Source organism: Falco rusticolus, chromosome 8 (genome assembly GCF_015220075.1).
Source record: "Falco rusticolus isolate bFalRus1 chromosome 8, bFalRus1.pri, whole genome shotgun sequence".
Taxonomy (NCBI): domain Eukaryota; kingdom Metazoa; phylum Chordata; class Aves; order Falconiformes; family Falconidae; genus Falco; species Falco rusticolus.
In genome coordinates this window covers 44200572-44214809 of record NC_051194.1, presented here as the reverse complement: position 1 = coordinate 44214809, position 14238 = coordinate 44200572, and the positions used below count along the sequence as shown (strand labels likewise).

At 34.4% G+C, this 14238-nt stretch overlaps 1 protein-coding gene across 1 annotated transcript in view; it reads right to left on the bottom strand.

Moving 5' to 3' along the window:
- UBR3 (ubiquitin protein ligase E3 component n-recognin 3) overlaps positions 1-14238 on the bottom strand; it is a 115990-nt gene that overhangs the window by 43213 nt on the left and 58539 nt on the right. Inside the window, 4 exon segments of the mRNA XM_037397335.1 lie at positions 1023-1133; positions 4508-4641; positions 5168-5317; positions 13391-13479. Coding sequence (XP_037253232.1) covers positions 1023-1133; positions 4508-4641; positions 5168-5317; positions 13391-13479 — 484 coding nt within the window.

Genomic DNA, 14238 nt, shown 5'->3' with positions numbered 1-14238 from the left:
CACTGCACATAGTTTTTCTCAAAATGGAAACAAATCAACAAAACTTAGGAAAAAATAAAACTAAAATACCACATAAAGTAATCTTGAATAAAAAAAAGCAATTTCGTATGCAACAAGAAGTTATCATTTAGTCTTTATTTTATTACACTAAATAACACAGAAAGAAATGATTGCTTAAAATCTGATGACTTCTGCTGCTGAGTTTGTAATAACATTCTATGGTGCCACTCAAAAGATCTGCAATTGGGCTGTAAGAAGTTGAGAGGGGTGGAGGTGGCCAGCAACGTCAATGGAACACTACCCTGTTTACTCAAGACGTGAAAATAAATGGATGTCTTTTCTAGCCAACAATTTCTGAGGCTTGACTAACAAACTTAGTATTTTAAAAGCATATATAGCAGTAATTTCCCAACAGTATTTTTCCAAGGAGAAAAAACCCCCATGCATAATTCACAAGAGTTAAACTATTTTAAATCATTTCTTTTAACTGCATGCATATATAAATATATATAACATATACCATACATAACTAAAGATAAAAATAACTGAATTTTTGTATTAAAAATTAACCAAAAGTTTATACTCTCAAAATTCGCCTCATGTTCTCTTCAGTTTCTCTGTAACTTCTAACACATATTCAACATCAAAATAGGAAGCCATAAAATAGAAATGGAAAAAGTATAAGAAATGCTTAACCTGAATACGCATACAAACAAACAAAAAAAAAAAAAAAAAAAAACCCACCAAAAAAACGCAAACCAAAACCCAGTGATTTTTTTAACAGTGTTAATTTAGGAAAGTATTTTTCATAATACATCAGAATAACTACAAACAAAGTACTTTTTTTAATAATGTCAAGATGTCCTAAGAGATTTAGTATCTACAGCTCTTGAAATATAACATCTTATCCATTCATGTAAACCCAATCTTTATTTCTCAGAATTGAACAGCATAAATCCAATCGATTTCACCAAGAACAGTTCAGATCCAAATAAACAAAGGCGATCTGTAGTTTTACTTACCCGTAAAGACTCCATGTAAGATTTGTGACAATCTATGTGTAAAGTGTGACCACAAGTTTGTACATAAACACCTCCTTCCCAGCCTATTGACACTGCTTGCAGGCAGGAACTCTAAACCAAAGCAAAAACAGTAAGAAAAAAGAACAATATAGATCAAGTTATAAAGGTATTTACCACAACTTATTTTAAAATTTAAAAAATATGTAGTTTTTTATTTGCATGCTATATAATTAAAAGACATATGCTGTGGAAATAAAAAAAAAAAATTATAAAGTATTTACTTATGCTAACTTACATGGCTGCCATTAAACTGTTCTCACCAACAGAGCCAAACACTCAAGTTAAACTTCTAAAGTTCTTGTCACTTAAGATAATGACTTCTTTAAAGAACCTCCTGTATTACAGCATAAAGACTGCTCTAATTCTACCATCTGTTCCAATAGTACAAGTTATCCCATGTACTGGAGCAGTATATTCCCCTTATACATTTCATTCAGTTTTGTATATAACCAAAATAACAAGATCACAGTTATATAATTAAACCCCAATCTGTTATTAAAATTCAGCGTAAACACTTAGGGTTTCTAATGAGTTGTTGAACAATATAATATATAACACATCATGAAAGGAAAAGAGAACAAATACTTGTTTAGTGAATTGAGGTTTTTTACTAGGATTTTTTTTAAAACATTGGCCTTATTCAAAGGCTGCATTTAAAGCCCACATGTTGAAAATAAAGTTATCTCACTAGTAGATCTCAGAAAATAATGAAATGAAAAAACAGTCTCCACAGGGAAACTTATGATAAGGAATTCTAGAAAATTCTCTTGCAGAATACCTAGATATAGCCAGTCTAATTATTAAATTTCCATTTCTGAAAAAATAAAAATGTAAACAAAAAAAATCATACAAAAATTGAAATGTACATTCTGGTTATATATTTAAAGAACAGAAAGAGTTTATGGCTATCAGAATCGGGAAACAATTTTTATTGTAGACTCACCCTAAAATGGTCTTAATTGCATGATGCAAAACCAAGGTACCACCAATAACAAACTCTGATAGATGCATTTTCTAAGGATGACTTAGCATCAAATTTCTTGAATTCTCATTGCATATGAACATGAAATCAAAACAAAATTACAAATTCTAACTACAAGACATGCTCCTTTTTACATTGCCTCAACCCGTCATTCATAATGCGGTATGACCCCCTCAGGCCATAGAACAAAAAAAACTTTCTTTTTCTTCTGCTGGCTCCTGCATAATTTAGTAGACTGCACTATTAGTAAGGTCATATGATATACCTGAATAAGACCCACAGGACAAACTGAGAAGCATTACTTATTACATGTATTTACTGAGGCTACTTAGTAACAGCTGCAAAAGAAAAAAAAAAAAAACCAAAACAACCCAAAGCCTTTGCAGAAAGGATTTACTCTATTACTCTTGAGTTCAGAAATCAAGGGGATTCCAAAGCAAGTCATAGGCTTGGGATGGAGCACACCTATATCAAGTTATTGGTAACAGAGTACTATGTGATACTGAAAATAACTATCAATCTACTATATGAATTTTTGTCCTGAATTTGGAAAGAATTGGTCTATTTTGCCCAATCTGTATATAGCATGTAGCTTTTGAATATTTTTTCTAGTAGAATAAGCTAGACCATGTTTCATAACATAAAATTTTTACATCTAAGTGAAATGATTCACTTGCCTCCTGAAATCTGTTGTTAGAGGAAGGACACCTATTGGGAAGGACACAGCTGATAAACAAAAGGACTTCTTATTGCTTAGCTCAGCTGAAAAAGACACTCAAGACACTAACAGATGTTTCCATTTTTATGCCAAAAGAAATCTAAGGATTAGTTCTTCTATGCAGACACATTTTTTTCAGCACAGTAGTGACCTGGAAACTCAAAAGCAAAAACAGCTAATTCAACCAATGTTTGAATCAGGACTGGAATTTTTGCAAAAAGGATGCATTTTCTCATTGCAATCCAGTGTACTTTAGACTAATCTTCTGGTAGTGTTACTGCATAGAATGGGAAATATACATTTCAGTAAGATCAAATTTTTTAGCAACATTTTGCTTGGAATTTGTTCTATTTGTAGTATGCAAACGTGAAAATAAAGCCACAGTATTGCTTCAATGTTTTTTATCACTTCAGCAGGAAAAAATAACCATTAACTGTGAAACAAACAAACATCATCAATGTCAAAAGAAGAAAAGCTTATCCACAGATTCTTCCTGAATTAAAAAAAAAAAATCTTTTGTTCAGAAATAATTCCTGCTTACACCTTTAAAAGTTTTACTTTCTAGCAAGGAAATGCATATTTGCCACAGGAAAGGGTGGCTTTTCTGAAAACACTGCCCAACTTTTAAAACTGTATCAAAACAATTATGAAATTTACTCTAAATTAATCTACATAAGCAAGCTTGGTTACAGTTGGCAAATTTCAATTATCTGTGGATGACAGAATGTGAGAAAGCTAGCAATTGTGTCAGAGTAAGAATTGCCACTGTTTTTAATCTTTAAAGGCAATATTTAAGCTTCTAAAGGCTGATTAGTTAAATCTGCCTAAGAGCTGGTATGTCACCTGGGACTAGTCTATCGGAGCTAATTTAGTGTCATAGGTTATGTATTCTTCTCCCCCAAAATGACTTCTGAGAAGAGTTATATATTACCTTATACAGTTGTTTTATACACTAGCAAGGCAAGTCACAGGCAGCACTTCCACAAAGGTCTACAATTGTACAAGTCCCATTAAAAACAAGAATTTGCTCTCAAAATTAAGTATGAAAAGGTGTTATGTGGCTTTGTGAAGCATTTCAAAACTGCTTGGAACAGCTAACAGAACTGCTGTTACAGTAGTAACATACCAATACAGACAGTAAAACACCAATTAATGTAAAACTGAGCTTCAGTAATGTGCAGAGTTGAGGACTCGGCAGAAGAGAGTGAAGTCTTCTGCTGGTCCCTCCTTCCCATCCACTCATCTTCCCCATCTCTGTAGTGGCTCAGAAAACTGTTACAGGTTAAAACAACTCTTTCCACTCACTCTGTGCTGCCAAAATACTTTTAACTGATTAAGAGTAATTCCTTGATCAGGTTCTCTGAATAGCTGCAGGAAAACTGGTGTTTTGAAAGTAATACTTAAGAGAGCAAAACCACATCTCAATGGTGTGGTCACACCAGATTGTGAAATATCTTCTTCTAGAGAATATGTACATGGATACTTAATGACTATATAGCCTTTAGGTATACTGGATGTCTATGCCAAAAATATAACTAGGGGAAAACCAGATGCTATTTAAAAATAAGGACCCTATCACATGTAAACACTTTGAAACATTTGCAACATGACAAAGTGTTAACTAAATGTAGAAATGAAACTAGGAGGACTCTTAAGTTGTAATTTGATTTACCTTATTACACAATTTTTTCATAAGTGGTAGTATTGTTCATATGAAATACTTACATCTTTAAAGTATCGCTGTAAAGTTGTAAGCCGTACATCATGCAGTGTTGCACAGGTATCCCTAGGGTATATTTGCTCCTCTTCAGTAGTTGGTAGTCTCTTTGGCTCAGTGCTATTGCGGCACTGTCCCAACACTATGAAAAAAAGCGGCAATAATGAAAGCAATGGATAAAATGTGCTAAAAAATAAGAAAACAATCAGGAAATTCTAGTTTGTAACTACAGTGTGCTTTGTTGATGTTAAACAGTAAAAAAGATTATTAAAGAAACTAAATACTGGAAGTTGTAGTTTTGCACTTGTATGTGAAGTATATATACACACACACACACATATGTAGGTACATACAGACACACTGATGGCTTTTTTTTTCTTTTTCCTTTCAATACCTATTTTCCTGCAGGTGCAGGTCCGTTATATACTGCTGAGTTTGGAAAAACTAACTGGAACTAGGAGGAAATTAAACTCCTTGCTCTTTTCCCAAACATTTAAAAACTTTCTCAGTACCCTTAGACCTACACATGTGCCTCATGGAGGACCATCCACAAAAAAGAGGAGATTCTGTCTTTCTAGGTTCCATGAGACACATGGATGAGAAACATTTATGAACACGTATTAAAAGCAGCAGAAACACTGCTTGTCCAATAAGGCACACATTCATACCTGAGGATGCTTGTAATAGTACAACTAGCCCTGTAGGTCTGTCTTCAGTAGAAGGGCCACTTTGTCCACAAATAACACAATCATATATTGCCTCAGAAACATGCTGTTCTGATGTAGCTACCTCCATGGCAATATCAGCATCTGGCGATTCTAAAAAATGATAAGAAAATTGTTATTAAACAGAGGGAGAGAAATCCAATTGCATCCACACTGAGGTAGTGATGAAAAAAATCCAGAATGATTTCTCTAGTTTATCTGCAACTAAAACATTGACAGTTACTTGAAACTAACCTTGCTGCTTCAAAGAGAAAGACACCTATGCAACGAACTATGAGTCTTCCCGTGTTAAAAATCATTCCCAATGGAACTGTTTAGTTAAAATTTTGCATTAATCTCTTTAAAACTTCTATAAAACAGAGATCTAACTTGTATTTCATTAGATACTATATTGAAAACTCTGAACACAGAGAGATGAAGGGCAATGAATACCAATCTCTACTAAAACTGTTATTTGCTTGTAACTGACTCTGACTATAATTAGAAGGAAAAAGTTAATGTGGAGACCTTAGAAGTAATTTTAAGATGCTTAGACACAGTGAATGAAATGTGTAACTAAAAACAAAAGGTGGGTTTTTTTTAATATGAAGCTCAAACAATCTTAAAAATTTGGGGTGTACTAAGAAAGTGATCTGCTGCTACACAGCAGATGGTTAGTTTGATATTTACTGTATACAAGATTTATTAGAGATCTCGTTTTCTAATGGTCCACTTCATCATTTCCTAGGTGCACACAGAAACATTCGAGGCTAATGACTAGCTTCAAAGTACTGAAGCAATAGCACTTGAGGTAGCTTTGTTCACATGACAGTGGTACTGGTTTCAGGGCAGGGGGCTAACCAAAACAGAACCAATTTTATGTTATGTTACAATTGAAGGTAAGAATTCTTTATCGTCTTGAAAGAAAAGCACCGTACGACTAAATGATCCTGTCCTGACTGTTCAGGAAAACTTACAATCAGCCTCTTGACCTAGAATATAAGGGTGCTTTGTTTCTTTCCTAGAAGAGAGTTTTGTCACAGAAAACCACTGTCTCCCTACCTTCAACCATGCCCTTTTATCTCCTTGATTAAGTAGGCCAAGGAGCTGGATAAAGAACCCAAAAACCTGAGTGCACCAACAGTTCTCATGCAAAACTGCTTTTAGAAGAGCTGCTCTCTTCGGAAAGTCCACTACAAGTTCAGCACAGGAGGCCTGCTGCTACAAGGAGAGGCATGTTGGATGCCAGGCAGCATCCTTCTTTGCTATGAAGAGCTCCATGAAATGCTCTCTCTCACAGGGCAGAATCAAAATTTCACAGTTTTAGTTACTATTGACTTCCCAGTTAGTTACTGAGGGTCATATGAAAATTAATTCTGATCTTCATTGATACGCAGTAGTTAATATTGTACACACGTCTATCACCATCTAGTGGCAGCCAGATGTACAAGGAAAGAAAAAGCAGAATGCATCAACTGCCAATGTTTTTTAAGTCCAAACATCCAGAAAACTTAGGAGCATCGTAGCACAGAAGGGAGGAAGTCAACTCTAAAGCTATTTTTTTATAGTTAACATCATCTTGTAATTGTGTAGCACACACTCACGTATACCTGTGTATCAGAAGGAAATCACACAAGAATTAGAGGGTCCAGCCTTATTTACCTTTCTAAAATAGTCAATACAACATAAAATATGCATCCGTTCAATATTTTTTAAGACGTGTAGAAAGAGAATGTAGTGTGTCAATCCGATTTTGAACAACTCAGTGCAAGTCCTCAAAATCAGTCAACATTTAACTTACAAAAGAGCATTAATTCATCACAAACTGCATATTTTAAACTTGAAGGAAAAAAATACAGATCTTAGTATTTAAAAAATGTTTCAAACCAATTCAATATATGCAATCTATACTTTTATTGCCTATGTGCAACATGCACATAAAAATCAGGCTAATTTAATTTTAGAACTCGATCAAACGTATGTTTCCCTCACATCTATTTAGATCTAGAGCCAGACTACTTTGGCAAACAATAAAATTTCAAGGAAAATAAACTTTTACTATCAAGGAAGACTTCCTAATAAAATAATTTCCCCCAGAGCTAATGAAAGAAAACAAAGTCAACTTCCACAAAATCCATGGGTAAGAGAAATTAGCAACAATTTAAAATCTCAAATAATTAAGCTGAACAAAAACCCAAACCAAACAAAAAAAACCATTTGTTTTTGAATGGACTATGATAAACATCGATTACTGGCTTAAACTAGTTGTTAGCTTCTTTGGAAGCTAAGACTCGAGCCATGGTTCGTTTGAAAAGGTACATTTTGGCAGCGTAATTCCTGGCATGAAAGTACATCAGTGGCAGTCCAGAAAAAAGAAAACAAGCTATGCATGTAACAATGATCTCAATCTTGTCTTTCTTGCCTTCCTGAGTTTTGCCTCTGTGGAGCTCCTGTGGAAGCAACAGACTCTGCCTCATCAGCTACATGATCTACCTACACTGTCAAGAACCAGGACAAACGTGTTTCAACTCTAAATACTGCTGAACATGAGACAAGACTCTTTCCTGCAAACCTTCTTCTAAAATATTTCATTAATGCATTGGTACTTGTGAATATAAAGTAACTGTCATGTCTCCATTCTACTTCACTTTCAGTTAAATATATCCTATTTCACACAGGGAAACACAAAACTAAACTGCATTAGTACTCATATGGAAGCTTAAAATGCCCAGAAAACATGTAGCTCCAAACCTTGCCCCCCCCCCCCCCCCCCTTCTTTTTTCACCATTTCTTATAAACAGAAATACAGAATTGCTTTGTGTTTTTCATGGCAACCTGTGAAGCATTTTTTTAAAATGACTGGAGTTGTAATGCTATTTATGTCATTTAAAAAATACGGGATCTTACCAAATTTTAAAGCATGAGCTAACATTTCCTAGCTCCCTGGATGCAATTATAAAAAGACACCTTAATAAAACCAATTATTTTATTAAGTGTCCTTTTATATCGATGAGAAGTCTTTCTAGTTAAATATTGATTGTAACATAACATAAAATTCCTTCTACTGTGGCTATAAACCCCCACCCAAATCACCACGAAGAACTGTTAGGTGAACAAAGCTACATCAGTTGCAACTAAGAGCTGGAGGATCATCTAATTCTCCTTATTTTGCTTCCACTGATGCACAAAACTCCAGCAAATTTTGCTGACACTAGGAAGATAATTCCATGAAAAATAACATTGTGTTATGTCCCAGAACAATGTTGCCTTCTTGAGTGCCAAGGGAATCCTTACCAGCTATTTGCCAAGATGCTGATCTTGAGGCGTATTACTCCTCCACATTTCAAATAGGTTTTGTAGGAGTCTGCAGTTTTGTTTGGCATGAAAACCGCTGGCACCCAAAACAAGACACCTCATCTCTCCACTGGAGATTCAGAAAGTAGGTAATGGTAACAGGAGAGCAAGGAAGACCAAGGCAGCTTTAGCTTCTAGTCATGACTTCACTAGCCAGGCAGCAGTCACATGAGACAGCAAGTGTATTTTAATGTCAAACATTCTTTGGAATACAACCAGTGATGCTTACAGTTTAAAACTCTGACTCTCCAAAGATTTAACCTAACTGATTTCACAGAGATTTGCCCTGATGATGTCAACTTGCGTGAAGAAGGCGCAAATTTGAAATACAAGGTAAGACACATGGTATTGGTATCACTTCACCAAGTTTCTCTCATGAGGTGTGTCTAATGTTGCAACACACCCCACCCCCTTACAGTGGGTTCTGGGACTTTACTTTGCCCTTTTGAATTATTTCGGAAATCTGGATAAATATGAACCTCATTAAAAACAAAGATAAAAACACTGAAGGCCGATGAAAACATTTAAACTGCGACAGAAATCCAGGGTAGTGCCAAACACAATCATTCCCATGGGTTTTTAAAAAAGTTAATTATTTAGCTCTTTGCTCAGTTTTGTACCAACAGGAGCGACAGACCCAAAGTTACAAAACCCTAGGATTCCCTACCTCCTAGCAAATACTGATCGGTCTGCTAAAATCTAGCACACTGTTTTCTTGCAGAATGCATTTCTGCCTGAATTTTATTTAATTTCTACTCTCCAGAGTTAAAGATTCACTCCCATTCTTTCCCCTATCCAGCAAATCCCCAGAACCAAAAGGGCTTTGTAAACACAGTAAATATAGTTTACAATCTCTGTTGACGATAGTCAACATTTTTCCTGCTGTATACATTACGTGTCAAAGTAGCCCCTTGGCATCAAAGCAACCATTAGTATGCTAATATTCTTTGCCCTGACCCAGCATATATATTCTCAGGAGATCAGTACCTAATTTATTTTTCTATCTGCGTTCAGAAGATTGAGCGTTAGGAAATGTGTGTCACCTTGCATTAAAACTCTGCACTTCTTTATAACTCTAGCTAAGGAACAAAGCTTGAAGGACAAAAATGACGTCCTGCCAAGACTTCACATCACAAGAAAGGAACACAAAGATGATACTGCATACTTACCACAAGGCATTAACAAAAATAAATAAATAAATCACATTGGGCACTTCAGAGACAGCAAAACTATTGAAGGAATGTTAGATATCCTAAAATTTGTAATTCAAAATTAAACAATTTTCAAATTTTCACTAAGATGCATTTGATTAAGTTCAATAGCTTGCCTGGAATGGATCATAATATTTCATATTTATAAAACTTAGATAGACAGATCTCTACAAATATCACTGTAATTTGTTAAAGACTATTAAAACAGAGCAGAGGGACTTGTGTTCTTATCAAGTCCTGCCTGAAAGGCAGTGAAGTTTCAAAAATCTCTGTCATGGAGATCCAGAACACAACAGAAAAATTATAGCCTCACACTAAGTGCCCTCAAGACGAAGATGTAAAAGTAGCTATTGCTAGGAGACTAGAAAGCCTATGGATTTGACACCGTATGTCACTACATGACAACACACTTTTGATGCACTAGACACCGTCCTCAGGTATATGAAGAGCTCTATCTGCTGCTCTTAGAATGATGCCTCTTGTTTTATTTTTCTGCTTTTTACATTTGTCCTGCAGTCAAACAGCTAAAGACAGCACAGTGGATTCTGTTCCATCCTAGTTCATTAACATAACTGTTTCTAAATTTCACTTAATTACTTCCAGGCAAGCTTGAATGGCAATGTAGTTCTGCAGATGTCACAAAATATAAATAGAAAGTAACAGGGGGCACAAATGGAAAGGGCTACATAATTGGAATTTTTCCTACAGTGATTATATGCAAGAAAATGCCAACCTTTACTTTCAGAATCTCAGATGAATTTGTGAATTCCATTTCAAATAAATAGTTTTTGCTGGTAAAATGAGACACATTTAATATTGAAAAATGAACATGTAATTGGGTAACTTCCTTTTAAGCTATGTTTCATTGCAGCATCTCAATAACCAAAGAAGAGGAATGCCTTAGGGGATTAACAGTGGCTCTATGCACTTTAATAAACACTTTGGAAACTATTAAGTTTATGGGGTTTTAATAAAATAATCTTTAAGCTTTGGCTATTCTCCATTACCCCTACCATCTAGACACATTTCTTTCCAGACTATTTTCAGTCTTCTACACTGTCAAGAGAAAGCTATTATGAAATCTTTTAAGTGTTATGCCCAAAACCAATCAGATCAGTTCTCACATTTTACCACTGAATCACATCCACATTTCATAGGTAAGTTTTAAATTATTATAATAATAACCATTTGCCCAAATGACACCAGCTAAATCAGTGACAGAGCCAGGGAGCTGAGACTTCACGATCCCTGCCTTCTGACAGCATTAATACTGTTACAACAAACAAACAAAATTAAGAAATAAACCTACTGCTGAATTTTAACCTATAATAAAACTAACAGGTAACAGAGTTTGAATGTGTGAGAGCTGAATGCATTTTAATTGATTGGTTTTAGTATGAAAGGATTTTTTTGTTTTCAAACATACTATTTCAGCACAGACATGATATAATTCAAGGTAAGCCTACTAAATATTTGCAGTAGTTTTAAATTGCATCACTCCTGAAAGACTAGTTTCAGAATTCTTACCATGTCTTGTGTTTTAAAATTAGAGTAACAATGGTTTCTGCAACTTGTTTAATAATTTGCTGTATAGAGACTGAATTCACAGCTGAACAAATTAGTTAAGTTAAAAAAAAAATAGAGCAAACTGAAGAAAATATTCCTGGCAAACAATTATTTAGGTTTTTAAGTCCTACACACTATAATGGAATACATACTTCCTTTCTGCAATGTATTTTAATGCCAGTCAGAACATAAAAGCTAGTTAATACTGGGCTATAGTACAAATTCAGTCAATTCTGATCACAAACTTAGAAAACAGTATGACAACCTAAAAGACACAGAAAAAAGTGGGTGAAAAAGCAAAACAATTATTTAGCTAACACAATGCCTAGAATTCTACTAAATTGTTGCCAAGAAATGTCTTCATGCAGAACAACTTTATGAAAATGTAGTCCATTAAGTTGACTCTATCTGGTCCTGTGCATGACCTTGTTTAATTGCTAACACTACATTTTATGTTAAGATATCTGAACTTATTAATTGTTTAAATGCTAAGAAACAAACAACTAAAGTGTTGCATGCCCAAGATTTTTTTAATGAACAATCATATGCGCAAAAGTGCAAGTCTGCTTGTTACAGAAATTAAAGGTTCTTTTTAATATTTGACATATATAGTTAAGTAAAAGCTAAGTGTTCCCAGTCCTCGACACAGATAAATGTTGTGTAATTTACTGAATTAACTACTATGCTTCATCCACAAATCAAAGCAGTTACCTTAAACAGCTTACAAAACTCAAGTATGGAGTATTTATGTATCCGTATGTATATCTGCAAATACAGCTATGACAGGTAAATATATATACACACATGTGACTGCATATATAAAACCATTAACTTCAAAGTTGCAATATCAGGAATTCAAATATAGGTGACTGCAGAATCAAAGTTTCCCAGCTGCTTTCAGTTAGCCACAACTGTAAAAATACTTCAATCACGTATTTCAATTTTTAGTAAGTAGAACTGCACATTTCTTCTTCCCTTCTTACTTCAATAAACAGATTCAAAAGAAATAGCTACCCATTTAATAAAAGCATGACTTAAACTCATTTTTATCTGTGAACTTTGTGTTGTATTGCACACCCTCCAAACATAACCATATATATGGTCATTAATTTGCTAAAGAAATTTCAGTGGCTGCTGTATCCAAGACCTTTGTAAATATAAAGAAACAAATCTTCTCAGCAACCTATAAACTGTCAGGAATTTAACAATTTTAAAAAACAGACTTTTTCAGCAAAACCAGTTGTCAAGAAGTTTCTTACCAGTGCTTAAACTCAAATCAAAACAACATAGCAAATGATATTTGATTGAAAGGGGGAGAAATAAGAAAAAGCAGGATTTTTTTTTCTCATCTTTCAAAGGTGCTAATTTTCAATGTTGTAATCCAGATGAAAATATTTTCTATTCCTCAGTTAAACACAAGCAAACTAGTCAAGATTATGCACTTCTACACAGCAGAACCTGAAAGAACGTATCCCCAAGAAAAACAAGAGCCGATTCTGCTGTAAAGCCTGTACTCAAAACAGAACGCAATGTTATTACAGCAACTGAGATGATCTAAAAATTATGCGTTCCTTAATTCTATACACAAATTTAAAATGCATAATTTTTACCTTATCAGAATGTGAAGCTCTTAAATTTTGTTACTACGGATTAAAGAAAATGCAATCTTTAAGACAAACTAACTCTGGGATACTTTAAGGTAAATACTTCAAAACATACCACACATTTAATCATTCCATCCACTGTGTATTAAGAAAAAATAGGAATAAAATTATGTGCTACAGATAATGTGTTCTCTTTTAAACATTTGCAAGATTATTTAATATATTCTTTAGCAATTATGAATTCAGTATTACCTGTCCTAGAAAACACAACTTTAAGTCTCTGAAGTACTTAGTGAACAGGTGGATACAGTAGTTTGATCTGAGGGGAGGGGTTTTTGTCTGTTTGGGTAGTTGTTTTTTTTAAACTGTTAAGAGTAAAAACCTCAATAGTAACGTCGAAATAAAAATAAATCAATAAAAAAAAGCAAGCCATCAACTACACAAAAACTTACCAACATCCATGGCAGTTTCCATGAAGCTTTTCTGCCTTGAGGCAAATTCAGCCAACAATTTCTGTTGCCTTTCTCTGGCCTTCTGTCGTCTGAGTGAAAGAAGCAGGGGAAAGAGAGAAAAAAAAAGAAGAGTATATATAATGGAGGAAAAAAATTAGTTCATAGTGTCAGGCTGATTACAGTCACCACCTTCGGCAATCTAATTCAAAATTCAAATTTTCTCTTGATAAAGGATTAATTTTCAAGCCTTAAAAAAGAATCTCTTTTAAAGTAGTTTTATAAGAAATGAGATTTATTTTGTTTTGAGTCTGAAAGAAGAAAATCCTGCCCTAAAAAACTATTAGGACTTAGCATTGTAAGAAGAAGAACCCAAGACCTTACTTTGGGAAGTTATTTTGTTTATTACATAAGGGAAGTATAACAGAGTGAAATGCCAACCATTGCACAAAACCAAGTACTCTTGGGAGCAACTAACATTTACAAAATAATTATGATGACGATAATAATAATAGCCTACCTCACTCATTTTTGATATCAAGCTTGATGCCAAGGGAAACAATTATGAATAATTTATTTTCCAGCTAAGGCTCCTCATACTGGTTCCTCTCCCTCACCTCCACCCAAGATAGTGGTCACCAACAGCTTTTATACTTGGACTTAAAGTTTGAGATTGCTTCCAGACTGAAGGCCCTCATCTCCCTGCAGCCAAGATGACTTCACTAACTTTTTCCTCATCATTTAACACAGCTCAGATTTACAAATAGAAGATGTTAGAGACTAATTGTTGTCTGTCCTTCTGTTTAAACTGTATTAGTGATCTGTACAAGGCTCTAGGACCCGCTATTCTA